This window comes from Prunus mume, linkage group LG5, assembly GCF_029339155.1.
Source record: "Prunus mume cultivar Tortuosa linkage group LG5, ASM2933915v1, whole genome shotgun sequence".
NCBI classification, from domain to species: Eukaryota; Viridiplantae; Streptophyta; class Magnoliopsida; order Rosales; family Rosaceae; genus Prunus; species Prunus mume.
This window is the reverse complement of record NC_142702.1, coordinates 11,943,382-11,961,064: the sequence shown is the minus strand read 5'-3', so window position 1 is coordinate 11,961,064 and position 17,683 is coordinate 11,943,382. Positions and strand designations below refer to the sequence as shown.

General features: G+C 41.6%; 2 protein-coding genes across 2 annotated transcripts in view; one reads left to right on the top strand and one right to left on the bottom strand.

The window, feature by feature from the left end:
- LOC103331137 (organelle RRM domain-containing protein 1, chloroplastic-like) overlaps positions 1-17,683 on the bottom strand; it is a 72,255-nt gene that overhangs the window by 33,221 nt on the left and 21,351 nt on the right. The window lies entirely within an intron of this gene.
- Positions 15,635-17,187, top strand: LOC148916943 (uncharacterized). Its single transcript, XM_089052328.1, has 3 exons — positions 15,635-16,007; positions 16,356-16,838; positions 17,033-17,187. Exons 1-3 carry the CDS (start codon positions 15,635-15,637, stop codon positions 17,185-17,187), a joined length of 1,011 nt encoding a protein of 336 aa, XP_088908454.1.

Genomic DNA, 17,683 nt, shown 5'->3' with positions numbered 1-17,683 from the left:
TTATGACGGATAAAGTCCCACAAAAATTTATAAAATGGCGACAGGTAAGACTTGATAGGCAGACCTTTAGAAGTCAAAGGCATGGATTGATCAGTGTATGCCATAGATTTAAAAAGATCAATGGAGTAATCAGCAGAAGCAAGAGCAAATTTCGAAAAATCAAAACCAGGGCACGATCGAAAACCTAAGACCCGATTGATAACAGAAGGTTTCAGAGTAATGGGGACTGACCTAACAATTATCTGAAATTTTGACTCCTTAGGATCAGCAGGAAAGTTAGAGTAAAATTCTTGAATTACAGAGGCATTAAACTTACCAGAGAGAGAGTTTAGGGCATGAAGGTGGTAGTGCTCCAAAATTTGATTTGCAAACTCCTGAGCAGCCAAAGGAATAGCATCAAACTGGTAAGACCTCTCAGGAACAAATTTCCTTTTGGAGACAACTTCTTCAAAGAAGGAGGCAGCCTCAGAAGACACAAATGGAGAGGAATCTCCGTCAGGAACAGAGGAAGAGGGACGGGTTCTAGGAGCCCTAGGAATTGAGGGAAAGAAATCCACACTTTCAGTGGATTTGGATTTGGAACGACGGTGGGAAGTGAGGATAGGCTTTGAGGAAGACATGGCTAGCAGCGGGAATGAAGTTCGAAGAGAAAAAGGAAATGGAGAAGAAGACGAAACTGTCGAGAACAGAGAGAGAGAGAAGAGGAAAAGAAATGACCTAAAAAAGAAAAAGGACGCAAACGACACGACCATAAAAAGAAAAACGATCGGTTAAGAGACGAAGCGGATAACTAGTCAACCACAAGCAAGATGACTAGTCAACCCAGCACTGGCACAAGATGACTAGTCAACCCAGTGCATTGGCACAGTGCACTGGCAGTAATTGGCTCAGTAATTGGCTCAGCAGAATTGGCACAGGCAAATAATATTGATCCTGTGAAAGACAAGGGTTTGATTTCTAAAAACACAAGCATGAACTAGCACATATATCAAGTGATCAAAGTTGCATTAGCATAATAGCCTAGACCAAGTCTTCAACACATGAAGGAAAGGGAATGAAAAAGAAGAAAAGATTAAAACCATATGCAGTGTACATAGACAATTAACTCTGAGAGATAGGCAATGAGATGCAATTCATGCTCAGAGACAAGGCATATTTAGGAGAGAAGGTGGTTTAGAGCCAAGGGACACAAGAGATGATATCTTATCTCTCTTGGAGAAACAATTATACAAAGCATTCTTAAGACATGATCATAGTATGGCTCACAGCAAAAAATCATCACTCTCTAATGGCAAAATATTTGATAATTTATTTTGAGTTACTTGCACATCCCGAACATAAGTGCTTTGAATGGCCCAATTTTACGGCTCTTTGCTCTAGATTCTTCAATCAAAACACCTTATACCGTCCTAGAGCCGTGACTACATTGGTCACACTTCTTTTCTTTTTTTTTTTTTTTTTTTTAATTTTAAATAGATTGGCTAAGAGAGTGAGACCAGCTAAGAGATAATAACAAGAGCAGTCCAAAATGAAGCTAAGAGACGTGGTTCACCAAGAGGACAAGATAGCACGATTTAAGTCTCATCTAATAGCATCTAGCACGATTTAAGTCTCATCTAATAGCATCTTAAACAAGAAAAGGGATTATGCACAAGTCAGACAAAGCACAAAAACATTCAATCATTCACACCATCAGAAATGAGAGATATGAACAGTGACATATCAACATCAAAACACAAAAATTTTGGACTTGACTAGTCAACTATTTTGAAATGTGCTGAAGACAAAGAACAGACCAGCTAATCAATCAATTGAGCAAAGGCCAATGGATTGCCGAAGTGTAACATGTTTCTGAAAATCCAAGGCCTTGGTGAGTATATCTGCTAGCTGTTTTTCAGAGGGAACAAATTTCAAAGATAAAATGTTGTCTTCCACAAGATCTCTAATAAAATGGTGCCTAATGTCTATATGCTTAGTCCTAGAGTGTTGAACATGATTTTTTGAAATATCTATGGCACTCATGTTGTCACAATAGATTAGAAAGGATGATTGAGCAAGACCATAGTCTTCCAACATTTGTCTCATCCAAAGGAGTTGAGTACAACAACTCCCAGCTGCAACATACTGCTTCAGAAAGTGGATAAGGAGACAATTCTGTTTTTTGCTATGCCAAGCAACAAGATTGTTGCCTACATAGAAGACCCCCCCGGAAGTGCTTTTCCTATCATCACTACAACCTGCCCAATCGGCATCACTATACCCAACAAGATTGACACAAGTGTCATAGGTATACCATAATCCAAACTCAATAGTCCCACTCACATATTTAATGATTCTCTTAACAGCAAACAAGTGAGACTCTTTTGGATCACTTTGAAACCGAGCACACACACCAACACTAAAAGAAATGTCAGGTCTACTAGCAGTCAAGTAGAGAAGACTCCCTATCATGCTTCTATAGAGAGTTTGATCCATACTTTTGCCATGCAAGTCTCTATGAATCTTAGCATTAGTGCTCATTGGAGTTCTTGCAGATTTTGCCCCCTCCAAACCAAATTTTGTCACAGGATTTTTTGCATATTTAGATTGAGATACAAAGATCCCATCATGGCTTTGTTTAATTTGAAGACCTAAGAAATAGTTAAGCTCACCTACAAGACTCATTTCAAATTCACTAGTCATGACATGAATAAAATCTTGAACATGCAAATCAGAGGTAGAACCAACCACAATATCATCAACATACACTTGAGCAATCAAGACATCCTTTTTAAACCGTTTCACAAACAAAGTTTTATCAACATGACCCTCTAACATACCCATTTCCTAGAAGATGAGAGGATAACCTCACATACCATGCTCTAGGAGCTTGTTTCAAACCATAGAGAGCCTTTTTTAACCGAAACACATCATTTGGATGATGTGGATCTTCAAAACCCTTTGGTTGCTCAACATAGACCTCTTCATTTAGGACACCATTCAAGAAGGCAGTTTTGACATCCATTTGATAAAGTTTGAATTTCAAATGACAAGCAATGGCAAGAAGCAATCTAACTGATTCTAATCTTGCAACAGGGGCAAAAGTTTCATCAAAGTCAATGCCTTCCATTTGAGTGTATCCTTGAGCAACCAATCTAGCCTTGTTTCTTACCACATTACCTTGCTCATCGATTTTATTTTTGAAAATCTACTTAGTGCCTATGACATTTGTGTTGACTGGTCTAGGGACAAGGTACCAAACATCATTTCTCACAAATTGATTTAATTCTTCCTGCATTGCAAGAAACCATTCACCATGGTGTAGGGCTTCTTTCACATTTCTAGGCTCTTCCTTGGAGACATAACACACATGGCTAATTTCTTGAGCAAGTTGCTTCCTAGTTCTCACTCCCTGATTAAGAGGGCCAATAATGACACTCTCAGTTTGAGTGAGAGGACTAAGATCGATGAGAGCCGGCACCGATGATGAGATGGAACTAGAAGTTGAAAAAGTTGTGACAGTCAACCGACAGAATTTCCAAAGTTGAGGTCAACCACAAGATCCAGACTGGAGATTCTTGCTCAGGAGGAGGAGGAGGTAAAAGATCATCCTCATCCAATGCCATCTCTGTAGATGCAGCAAAATCATCAATAGTGACATTTATGGATTCAATGATGGTTCTGGACCTACAGTTGTACACTCTATAGGCTCGGCTTGAGGTGGAATACCCTAGAAATATTCCCTTATCACACTTAGAATCAAACTTAGCAAGATGCTCCCTATCTCTCAAAATATAGCATGTGCTACCAAAGACCCTAAAATATGACACATTAGGCTTCTTTCCTTTCCAAATCTCATAGGGAGTTTGTTTGGTACCAGACCTCACAAATACCCTGCTTGAGATGTAACAAGCTGTATTGACCTTCAGCCCAAAAGTGTTTAGCAAGATTTTTGCTATTTAGCATCACCCTTGCCATTTCAAAAGCACCCTATTCTTTCTCTCCACAACACCATTTTGCTGAGGTGTAATAGGTGCAGAGAACTCATGTTTAATTCCCATTTCTTCACAAAATTTCAGAAACTGAGAATTCTCAAATTCAGCCATGATCTGTTCTAATTCTAACAAGAGGTAGATGACTAGTCATCTTCTCTTTTTGCAAAAGGTGACAAACAGACTTAAACCTTTGGAAGGTTTCAGATTTCTCACGTAAGAATGAGACCCAAGTGAACCTAGAGAAATCATCAACCATGACAAGAATATATTTCTTTCCACCAAAGGACATGGTTTGGATAGGACCAACAAGATCCATGTGAACAAGTTCTAGACTAACATTAGTTTGAATGTGTTTAACCTTTTTGTGTGACACTCTAACTTGTTTGCCTAATTGACATCGCTCACAAACATGCAGGTCAGATTTTTCAAGCTTTGTAGACCACTTACTAACTCTCTCTTGGACAATTTATGCAAGTCTCTAAAATTCACATGTCCAAGCCTTTGATGCCACAAAACACTGTTTCATTTACAACCTTGTTGCAAACTACTTCTTTTGCATCATTGACACCATCAATACAGAGCAATTGTCCCTAGACCTTGCCACGCTAACAATCTCATTGTCACCTTTTCCAATGATTTTGCAGCCATGCTTGGAGAATCTAACCTCTACTATTCCATCGTCACACAGCTGACTCACACTAATGAGATTGGATGTGAGACCTCAACAAATCTAACATTCTTAAGCTCAGGCAGACCAGGATACAAACAAGACTTTTCCAACAACTTGAGACCTATGACCTCCACCAAAAGTCACAGTGCCTCCATCAAAGGGGGTGAGGGATGAGAAAACATTTTTATCCCCAGACATATGTTTGGAACAACCACTATCAAAATACCAAGAGTTGGTGTTTGAAGCAGCAAAGGCATTTAGCACAACAAGAGATTTGGTATGACCTCTTGCAATCCAAGTAGACTTAGGCACAATGGGAGAACTCATTTTGAGGGAGACAAGTTTGGCTATCTTAGTAACTTCATTCATCAAATGATCAACTTGATCTTGCAAAGATCTGGGATTCCTTTTAGATTTTGAAGACAATTTTCTGGTTTTATCTTTGCTAAACAAATGACAGACTGGTCGAATATGACCAGTCAACCCACACCTGTGACAAGTTGGAACAAACTTAGGTTTCTTGACAACCTGCTGAACATCAAGAGGTACAGTGACTGGAGTTTCTGATTTGACAAAATTAGTGGTAAAGCTAGACGAACTAGAACCAAAGTGATTAAATCCAAGGCCACCTTTGTCCCCATGAACTTTTCCCATATTCAACATTTTGTCAATTTTTGAAGCACCAATGGTCATAGATATAATCTTCCTATTTGCTTCATTCAATTCACCTAGGAGCTGTTTGTTTGAGTTCTGGAAACCAATGTTACTTTCCTTGAGCACATTAACTTGATTCTCAAGGTTACTCCTAATTGACACAAAAGCATCACTTTCTTTTTCTAGAGACTCAAATTTGTCACTTAACTCCTTTTTGGTTTCTTTTAGGATGAGAATTTCATGTTGAAGATCTTGGTTATTAACCTCAAGTTTGAGGCTCTCTTCTTTCAAACACAAGGTCTCTTTAAACAAACAATCATATTTTCTTCCTAATGACTCGTATGACAGGTCATCTGACTCGGAATCAGATTCATCAGACATGGGCTGCACAGAGGCAACAAAGGCAACATGTTGGTCATCAACATCAGAGGAAGATGAATCCTCTTGAGACCCTTCACTTTCACTCTCACTCCAGCTCACTTTCATGGCCTTGTCCTTTCCTTTGGAGTATTTTTTCTGATTGTTTGCACAGTCAGCAGCATAGTGTCCAATGCCTCCACATGTGAAGCACTTGACAGATTTTCTGAAATCTTTCGTGAAAGGTTTGACATCCTTATTCCTCTCATTAGACCGATCAGTTGATGGTCTAAACAGTTTCTCACTACCAGAGCTGCCCTCTCTAGCAAACTTTCCCTTATCCTTAAGAATTCTCCTAAATTTTTTGACAAACAAGGCCATCTCATCCTCAAAACCTGAGGATTTTTCATCAACTTTCAGAGAGGAAACATGCACTCCTTGAAGTGCAACATTTTTTGATTTTTTGGAATCATTTTCTTCCATATTCAATTCCATCTCATAGGTTTTCGTTTTCCTACAAGCTTGCCAAGCTTAATTTCATTTAAATTTTGGACCTCCATGATTGCGGTTTTCTTTGCTCTAAACCTAGATGGTAGAACACGAAGAATTTTCTGAACAACAAGAAGCTCTTCAATGGGTTGACCTAGCCTCATGGCTTCATTTGTGATCATCTCAACTCGCCCATGGAACTCGTAAACAGACTCCAGACATCCTAAGTTCTTCAAATTGTGCAAGCACCATCTGAAATTTTAGGGTTCTAACTTGGTCATCCCCTTCATGAACCACCCTTAGTTTATCCCAAGCTTGTTTAGCATTAGGGATATGTTGTATATGTGCAAATTGTGTGCTAGACAAAGCAGTAACTAAGGCATTTCTGGCCTTCTTGTTCGAATATGCACCAAACACCTCAGCTTCAGTCCATTCTGACCTAGGTTTGGGTACATCCTCACCAAAAACAGTCTTGACCGGAGCAACCCACTCTTTTGTGAGATACTCACTTGCATACTCATCAAGAGCATCAAGAAATATCTCAAATTTTTCTCTCCATGCAGCGTAGTTATTACCGTCAAAATAGGGAGGGGAGTTGCAAGATCCAGCAACTCGATCCCTTTCCATAGTGAACACACCTAAACACCAAAACAAATCCTAGGATCTCTCTATTTGTGTTAAGAGCTGACGCTCTGATACCAATTGAAATTGGTACTTAGGTGACAAATGGTAGATTTAATTACACAACCAAGACAAAACAACTCAGCAATCTTCACACACTTTAAACCTTGACCAAATACACGTATGACTAGTCAACTGCTAGTCATGAACAATCACAATCAAGAGAACACACAGATCATGCCACAATGTACCTGCAACCTAGAAGATTACTAGTGACAACCTACGCACTCAGAAGGACCCATCAATCTAGGCATCCCCTGTGCTAGCAACAACTATGTGAAAGTGTGTGAAATCATCAAAATCATGCAAACATCAAACAGCAGATAAAGATGACTAGTCAACCATCAAGAACACAAACCCAGAAAAATTACAGATATGCAAAACAGATTTTGTTCACCCAGAAACCCACCATTGGGAAAAACTGAGTCATCAACCGACCAGGCAATCCACTAAGTAGAAAAAGATTCTTACAAAGGAAATACAACCAAGCTCAAGATTCACCTAGGTCAATTTAGGAATATGAGCAATACCTCCTTTGTGCAATCTCCTTCTCCAACTTAGCAAAACTTGAAGCTCAGTTCTTCATGGCAATGGCAGCTCCTTCTCCAGCTCGTTCATCCCATGGCACAAGCTTGCAAGTTCCAACACGAACCAAAAACAAATATTTGGATTCAAAGGAGAATGACCAATTTCTTCAAGAAACCATACTCTTGAAGAAATCAGTCTTGAATCTGACCTAGATATAAATGAGAGATGATTTGAATAGCTAGATGCAGATTCGGGTTTTCAAAAGCAGTTTTTCAAAAAGAAATCAATTGGAAAAACTCATAGATGAAAAGTATATGGTTCTCTCTTGAGGAAGAAGAGAAAGAAAGCAAAAACAATCTTTCCAAAAATTCCACGCAAAAGAGACACAAATGACCAAAAACGTGACCTTTACAAAAATTCGTTAGGTCGAAAACCACAGATGGCAGCAGAGAGAGAGAAAGAGGAATAGGACAAAACAGTTTGTTATCCAGTTGGAAGCAAGAATGACTAGTCATATGAGAAACGGATGACTAGTCATCATTTTATGAAGACTGTTTAATGTAATGATATGCAATGCTCAATACCTTTGTCAAATTGCTTGAGCCACCATAAAGCAGAGATTAGAGAAGAGCACCAATAAAAGTTTTCCCTAATCTAGACTTGAGCTTGATAAATTACATTACACATCCTATTACAAAGTTGTCAAGGGAAGCCAAAAGAAAATAGTAAAATGATGGACCCGTCCCGAATTTCCTGTAACCCGAGATTTAACCTCGGAGACCCCGCATCACACCCAAGCCGGGTTCACTCCTTAAATCTATGTCCTCGTTTACTGAGAGGACTAAGGGCACGAGACTTTCACGAAATTTGAGTCTCCCTATAAATTGAACATTTCAAAATTTCCACCGCATAAAACGCATTTTATAACCCAACCGGCAGCATGCACAATAAAATCTCATGCAATTTATATAAATGGCCTCCGGCCTTCAAATGCTTCTAGCAGAACGCCCACAATGCTTTTAAAATAACTTAATGCATTAAACATGCATATAACAATTTCAAAATCTACTCACGCGCACCTTCACTCACTTAGTCCCCAGGACAAGCCTCAATTCAACCAAGTTTTGGGACCAACAACGAGGTCCAAATCAATCCCAATAAGACCACCTAAGTGGGGTCTAATATGTGGCTGCACCTAGTAACTTCAGGCTGCCTACGTACCCTACTAAGGGATCAAGCCACACGTAGCTCTTCCGTATCTATCCTGGCTCCTAATATCAAATAAACCATTACCACCACACAATTACATACATTCTAATATTTATCCATCACAACCCATCAAACACAATCACAGTATCACCCCTCATACGACGGGACGACCCGCCTCAGTATGGGGCCCGCCAACACGCCGGCTAATCCAAAGACGCGTGCGACCTCACACCGGGCCTGCTACATTCTCACCAGCCCTCACACAACCATATCTCCCCTCATACGCCGGGACGCACCCGCCACGTATGGGGTCCGCAACACGCCGCTAATCCAAAGACGCGATCACAATATGGGGTACGGGGTAGTGCGTATAGCACTGTAAGCTAACATTCGATCGCTTTATTTACTTTTAACATCCACACAATTTAAATATATAAAATATAAATTCTAAACTTATATAAACCTCCACAAATAAAGCATACCGTAAACTCCCCCATTTAATTTCACTAATTTATATCTTAAGCTCACGGTCTCCGTTTCACTCAACAACGCTCGAGACCTGTCACTAAGGTCATTCTAGCCCTCCTGGGATGGTAGAACTACAAGGAAAGTCTAGCGGTCAACCCAGGGTCAAACTACCCAAACTTGGTCAAACGGGCCCGCGGGGCCCACGACCTCCAAATTCGATCCAAAGTTCCTATAGGTTCTACAGGCTCTAGGACACACGTCCTGCAAGTTTGGTCCAGATCGGACGGTCGGATCGCTCACGATCGCACGATCGGACGGTCGCTAAAACCCTAACCCTAGGGTTGGCATTTTCGAGTATCCGACTCCATTTTACGATCCGTCGAATCCTACACGATCCTGGTAATACCTAGATCAACATATTATAACTTCAGGACCATCCAACGGTCCAAACCTAGCGAACCCGGAAAATACGCGATATGCGATATCCGTTCGGAACTCTAACGGTATCCAAAATGAGATCCGAGCACACCTACGCGCTCGTGACATCGAGAGGATCACAGTGGGACAAAATGCCCTCAGTGCCCACGCGCCGCCACACGTGCCGGCAGGTGTCTAAAGCGATATCGCATCGCCGAAATCCTCCAAATCGTGAACCAAGACTCCTACCCTAGGTAATACACCTAATTTGAGTCACTTTTGTTCTTGGACATACCCCAAAAACTGACCGGAAGTGGCCGGAATCGCGATCGCAAAACCGCCGAATTTCAATCCGTAGATAGAGCTACTTAGCCTCAAAATTTATGAAATCCTACCCAACCATCAGCTAGATCATGCAGTAGGATGAATTTCCATACCTTGATTGCCAAAAATGGCGGCGGACGACGGAGAACGGCCGGCGGTTTCTCAAAACCGGCGCTTCTCCTCGTTTTCCGCGAAACACTGGTGGCGGCGAGACCCTGGGGTAGGAAGAGGACAATGGCCGGTCATTTTGGTACCGCCCGTCGACTTTGGTGGTCGGACGAGAGCACGGCCGCCAAACGTGGCGGCCCCATTGCCGCGAACCAGCGGAGGGGAGAGAGGACGCGCGGGAGAGAGAGAGAAAATGACGGGGGCAATTCCGTCTTTTAACCAAAAATCCATTTTCCAAAAATTTACGATTATGCCACTGAGCTTTTTGATCATATCTCTCTCGTTACAACTCCGATTCGAGCCCTCTACGTGTCTACGAACTCATCTCACCGTGCTCTACGCAACGGTACAACCGAAATTCCCAAATTCCTTCCGGATAAGAAAATGACTAAAATACCCCTATCCCACGGGTAATTTCTCAATTCCACTTAAATTAATTAAACATGGGATAAATTTGGGGTCGGGTGTTACATACTACCCCCCTTATAAAAATTTCGTCCCCAAATTTCATACCTGTCATTCCAAAAGGTGTGGGTACTGGGCCCGCATCTACTACTCGGGTTCCCATGCTTCATCCTCCACAACCAGGTTGAGCCAAGCCATTAGCTCTATCCAAACAAGCAGAGGAAGAGAAGTCTCTTTCTTCCACTAGGATATCCTTTAATAGCTGCTGTAATGCTTAATCTTCCTCCTGAAAGCTAAACGCTTCCATTTGTGATTTGATTCTCTTCCATCTCTCCCATGAAGAGAATCCAAACTCTTTGACTGGTTGCTATCTCCCTTCTTTCTTAAGAATCGATAAGCAATATTGCCAACACGATTCTTTGAAAGGGATGTCAGAAAGGGTCATTTTTACCGAATTGTAATCATCATCTTCCTCTCGCTACTATGACCCATTTCTGATTCCGATGAAAGATTTCTGCTCAAACGTGCTCACATGAGGTGAGACCCCAAAGCATTCTCTTCATCTCCACGGTAAGTTCACCCAATCCATCTAGGTCTCATCCGTGGATTTGACTGGAGTATTCCCACCACACACGAGCCTCCTTTTATAAGAGGAATACGGCTATCTAAATCTTTTTCCACACTTGTGGTTTCGATTATACTAAAGCCGTTCTTCGGATCATGAATCTAGTGATTCAATCTTCGAGAATTCACTCTTCTCAAAGAAAGGTTGAGCTCTTAATATCTTCGATTTCGTGCTCACTGCACACAATCGAGAATTAGCAACATGTTCAGGCAATGGAGGATCTCTAGAAACGAGTTTATCAACTCCATGCCCTCCTGCCCATAAGAACTCAACAACCTCTGTCTGTGGTAAAGCTCTAGCTCTACTTCTGCCTCAACGGCCTTTGTACCTTTCTTCTTTCTCTTTCCCCTATTGGTTCCCTTTCCAGAGGGGTAGACAGAAGTGATCCAAGTCGCCGGTCAAACTCCCAATGGCCGGACTTCCAAGAAATTTTGGAGTTCATATTCACTGCGTGAGAGAGCAATGGAAGAAGAACCATGAGGTTCCACTCCTGTCAATTGCGACATTCAAGTCCACGCGAGTGAGATGATACTCCACCCAACACTACTACTTCTCACTTTAATATGTCACGACCCTCCTTGGTCGGACTCACAACTCCTTCACTCCCTTGTAACTCGTCTTATCACCTTTCTCTGACGATTTCATCTCGTCTCAGCGGATTCAACACTTTCAGCCCTTCCATTTTCCTTATACATAGGATATTGAGATATGACAATTTGGATAGACACGTTTCTAGGAACGTGACACCCTTCAGTGTACTCATCAATATCCTAAATCCATCCATATCCAACAGTCCTCCGCGTCAGAACGATGACGCCCCGTGAGGGAACCCATCATAATCCCACAACTTAAGGATGCACACACATGGTGCGGGGTCCACAAGAAATTGAACCTAAGCTCGATACCAAGCTGACAGACCCGTCCCGAATTTCCCAGAACCCGAGATTTAACCTGCGGAGACCCCGGCATCACACCCAAGCCGGGTTCACTCCTTAAATCTATGTCCTCGTTTACAGAGAGGACTAAGGGCACGAGACTTTCTGCCGAAATTTCGGTAGAGTCTCCCCTATAAATTGAACATTTCCCCAAAATTTCCACCTGCATAAAACGCATTTTATAACCCAACCGGCAGCATGCACAATAAAATCTCATGCAATTTACATAAATGGCCTCCGGCCTTCAAATGCTTCTAGCAGAACTGCCCACAATGCTTTTAAAATAACTTAATGCATTAAACATGCATATAACAATTTCAAAATCTACTCACGCGCACCTTCACTCACTTAGTCCCCAGGACAAGCCTCAATTCAACCAAGTTTTGGGACCAACAACGAGGTCCAAATCAATCCCAATAAGACCACCTAAGTGGGGTCTAATATGTGGCTGCACCTAGTAACTTCAGGCTGCCTACGTACCCTACTAAGGGATCAAGCCACACGTAGCTCTTCCGTATCTATCCTGGCTCCTAATATCAAATAAACCATTACCACCACACAATTACATACATTCTAATATTTATCCATCACAACCCATCAAACACAATCACAGTATCACCCCTCATACGACGGACGCACCCGGCCTCGTATGGGGCCCGCAACACGCCGCTAATCCAAAGACGCGCGGCGACTCACACCGGGCCGGCTACATTCTCACCAGCCTCACACAACCATATCTCCTCATACGCCGGGACGCACCCGCCACGTGGGGTCCGCCAACACGCCGGCTAATCCAAAGACGCGTGCGACACACCGGGCTCGCTACATTCTCACCAGCCCCGGCTCGCTACATTCTCACCAGCCATCACACAATCACATCTCCCCTCATACGCCGGGACGCACCCGCCACGTATGGGGTCAACACGCCGGCTAATCCAAAGACGCCGCGTGCGACCTCACACCGGGCCGCTACATTCTCACCAACCTCACACAACCACATCTCCTCATACGCCGGGACGCACCCGCCACGATGGGGTCCGCCAACACGCCGCTAATCCAAAGACGCTGCGGCGACCACACCGGGCCTCGCTACATTCTCACCACCCTCAACATGATCACAATATGGGGTACGTGGGGTAGTGCGTATAGCACTCGTAAGCTAACATTCGATCGCTTTATTTACTTTTAACATCCACACAATTTAAATATATAAAATATAAATTCTAAACTTATATAAACCTCCACAAATAAAGCATACCGTAAACTCCCCCATTTAATTTCACTAATTTATATCTTAAGCTCACGGTCTCCGTTTCACTCAACAACGCTCGAGACCTGTCACTAAGGTCATTCTAGCCCTCCTGGGATGGTAGAACTACAAGGAAAGTCTAGCGGTCAACCCAGGGTCAAACTACCCAAACTTGGTCAAACGGGCCCGCGGGGCCCACGACCTCCAAATTCCGATCCGAAAGTTCCTATAGGTTCTACAGGCTCTAGGACACACGTCCTGCAAGTTTGGTCCAGATCGGACGGTCGGATCGCTCACGATCGCACGATCGGACGGTCGCTAAAACCCTAACCCTAGGGTTGGCATTTTCGGAGTATCCGGGACTCCATTTTACGATCCTTCGAATCCTACACGAGCCTGGTAATACCTAGATCAACATATTATAACTTCAGGACCATCCAACGGTCCAAACCTAGCGAACCCGGAAAATACGCGATATGCGATATCCGTTCGGAACTCTAACGGTATCCAAAATGAGATCCGAGCACACCTACGCGCTCGTGACATCGAGAGGATCACAGTGGGACAAAAATGCCCCTCAGCTACAGTGCCCACGCGCCGCCACACGCGCCGGCAGCGTGGGTGTCTAAAGCGATATCGCATCGCCGGAAATCCTCCAAATCGTGAACCAAGACTCCTACCCTAGGTAATACACCTAATTTGGAGTCACTTTTGTTCTTGGACATACCCCAAAAACTGACCGGAAGTGGCCGGAATCGCGATCGCAAAACTGGCCGAATTTCAATCCGTAGATCGAGCTACTTAGCCTCAAAATTTATGAAATCCTACCCAACCATCAGCTAGATCATGCAGAAGGGATGAATTTCCATACCTTGATTGCCAAAAATGGCGGCCGGACGACGGAGAACGGCCGCGAAGTTTCTATCAAAACCGGCGCTTTCTCGCTCGCGAAACACGGCGTGGCGCGAGACCCTACCGAGGTAGGAAGAGGACGGCCGGCCATTTTGGTACCGCCCGTCGACTTTGGTGGCGGACGAGCACGGCCGCCAAAACGTGGCCGCCCCATTCTGTCGCGAACCAGCGGAGGGAGAGAGGGACGCCTTGAGAGAGAGAGAAAATGACGGGGGCAATTCCGTCTTTTAACCAAAAATCCATTTTCCAAAATTTACGATTATGCCACTGAGCTTCTTTTGATCATATCTCTCTCGTTACAACTCCGATTCGAGCCCTCTACGTGTCTACAAACTCATCTCACCGTGCTCTACGCAACGGTACAACCGAAATTCCCAAATTCCTTCCGGGGTAAGAAAATGACTAAAATACCCCTATCCCACGGGTAATTTCTCAATTCCACTTAAATTAATTAAACAAGGGATAAATTTGGGGTCGGGGTGTTACAAAAAACCATACATTAACACTATAATTCCATTTTTTTTTCTTGTGTTTATAATTAGCGTGATTTATATAATTTAACGTATACTTTTATTCATAGAAAAACTTTAGAAACTGTTAGTATACGAGGAAAAAAAAAATTATGAATAGATTTTAAGCTAATAACTTTAGCTAGCCCACCCATTAAAAAATTCATGGTTCCACCCTTAAATGTTTGTTTGATGGTTGACAATTTGTGCTTAATTTGATGTTTATTTATATTGACAATATGTGAAGAAAAAAAAAATTAGCCCACCCTTAGAAAAATTCCTAAATTCGTCCTTGAACTTGTTTCTCCATGTATTTGCTTGCCATGTCTATATATAATTGCTTTCCATCTAATAAGAAACCACATATAATTAATTCGATGGACGCAATTCCCCTCCTCATAAGAAACTTGTCCAATTGAAAGACAATGTTCTGTTTGTAATTTTATCATTTCTTGGTAGACTTCAATCACTTGATCGTTTTCTATGATTCTTGGCGCGTAAAAACTTGACATAGTTAACAGCCTTCACCCTCGTTGCTGATCATATTCATTCATGCAGGGGGATTGGGGTTGAAAATTCTCTGGAAACTCCGTTACTCTTAATGTGTGTCCTCCTTAAGACATGAATATAGAAGAGCTCTGGAATTTATAAGCACAACTTTAGTTATTGACATATATGATAATTTCAAAGGCTTATAGAGCAATAATCATTAGTCCTTCAAGTTTTCATGATTTGTTTCGTTTTGCCGAATCCTTTGGACTTTTTTCGTTTTCTCTTTTAATTTCTTTGGGCAGACGTAAGAGATGGAATATTAGTATACTCGTGATACTCTCCAGATATAAAAGAGAAAGAAAAGGAAGGAATGTAATTATAAGTACTTAAAGAATAAATGCCTGATTCTTAATTCACCAATGCACTCAACCACACTACTTTAAGATGTGATCCTTCACTCTAGCTGAGTTGTAAAATTTTATCTGAGACCTAAATATAAAACAACAAAAATAGCAAGCCTGGTCAGCTTTCGGCCGCTCATATCTGGTTGTGATGAATAGCAGTAAGAATGGTGAAAACTGTGGTTCCTGCTGATGCAATTGTTGTCGAAGTTCTTAACAAAGATAACTATGAGCATTGGAGTGCATTGGTTAAAAATTATTTGGTGGCTCAAGACCTTTGGGAAGTAGTAGAGGCTACAGCTGAACCTCCTACACCAGAACAAGAAGCAGAAGCTGATGATCAGTTCAAGACCTGGAGGAAGAAGAATGCAACAGCTTTACATACGATCCAAGTTTCGTGCGGGCCTGATGCTTTTTCAATGATTAAAGAGATCAGTTCAGCCAAAATTGCTTGGGAAACTTTGGCCGAAAAGCATATGCCGCAACCATCACTCCTAATTAATTCATTTGTTCAGTCTGCAAACTCATCATCCAACCCAGGTATATTGTTAAAAATACTATTAGTAGTTTATTAGACAATATTAAGGGCCAACTTTATTCAACATATAGTAAAACAAAAATGGTATGATTTTAAGGGTGATAGAACAAGGATGGTATGATTTCCAGTTTACTTTTAGCAACTTCTTAAACTGTTCTCCATCCTTGCAAAGACTAAATTAGAAAACATATAAACCTGTTTTCCAAATTAGAAAAGCTTTGTATCAACTTTATTCAGCCTACTAAAACGAAGGATGATATGATTTTAGTTTAGAGTTGTTATTTTGATATAACAATATGGTAAACAGAGAAGCATTAATGTCCAAACATATATATATATATACTCGACAGATGCTGCAATTGCTGCCGAGCATGATCCGTATCAACCTTTCTTCGCTGCTGTTAAGCTCGGTGATTGGCGTAAAGCGAAGGAATTTCTTACCCGAGATCCCAATGCAATAAGAGCAAGATCTTCAACAGGAGGGACAGCTCTTCACATTGCAACCAAGTTCGGACATGAGCATATTGTGGAAGAGTTGGTTCAGTTGATGACACCGGAAGACTTGGAAATTCAAGAGCATACTTGGACAGCTCTTCATTTTGCTGCAAGATTAAATTTCAAAATGGTTGAATGCATGGTTAGAAAGAACAAGAAACTACTTGGCATTGCTGAAGAGTCCAACGGTCTGACGCCAATTCTCTTCGCTGCGCGGTTTGACTTATGGGATATCGTTCGTTATCTCTACTCCCTCACTCCGATCCAAGACTTAATGCCAGAGAATGGCCCTTATGGAGCTGCGCTTGTTTGCTTGTGTTTACTAGCCAAACAATTTGGTAAAATTCTCAACCAACCCAGACCCACATAATTTATTTATTTATTTTATACAAACAATATTGGGATAGGGGGACTCGAGACATTGGGCGCGGGGGCAACTATTCTTAAACACTTGAGCTACAAGCCCCTTGCATTATTTACTCATTTATTACCCAAGCTTTTAACTTTCACAGTTCCTATTTCTCTAATATAGATATTGCCTGGGAATTACTTCAGCGTTGCCCACGATTGGTAACTACTAAAGATGTTTGGGGAGTGTCCCCTATACGTGCATTGGCTGATATACCTTCTGCATTTCCGAGTGGGACGCCACTCAAATTCTGGGAAAAGTGGATCTATGATGGTTAGTAATACACTCTTTTATCTCTTGCTACAATCAAATTCATTATATCCCATATATATTTTGCTAACAGTTCATCTACACCATTAATATATTTTGCTAGCAGTTGATCTACACCATTAATAAAGATTTCAATTATTCGATCACATTACACGGAGGGCCCTACCATAATGGTCCATTTATTTGTTTAACATCTATTGTCACAAAAGATAATAGTTATTGAAATTGATCTTACATGTCCAAAAAAAAATATTTATTTATTATATTGATTGGCATACACATACAACATCCTCCTGCAATCCATGATGTTCACGTAAATGTTGAAAATCTAGAAGAGAAACTGGGCAACCAAAATATCAGTTCTTCAGGTTTGATAGATCTCGAAACCCTAGCTATAAGGTATAATCAAATGAAATCATTTTCTCAGGTTTTCAATGATACATCTATTTGATGAGAAGTTGATCATATATTTGACATGGTTTGCCACAAAAAGAAATTGGTTCT

Coding starts and splice junctions, on each gene's coding strand:
- LOC148916943 (XM_089052328.1), top strand. CDS start 15,635: ATGGTGAAAACTGTGGTTCCTGCTGATGCAATTGTTGTCGAAGTTCTT. Junction 16,008..16,355: donor AAACTCATCATCCAACCCAG/GTATATTGTTAA, acceptor TATACTCGACAG/ATGCTGCAATTGCTGCCGAG. Junction 16,839..17,032: donor TTTACTAGCCAAACAATTTG/GTAAAATTCTCA, acceptor TCTCTAATATAG/ATATTGCCTGGGAATTACTT.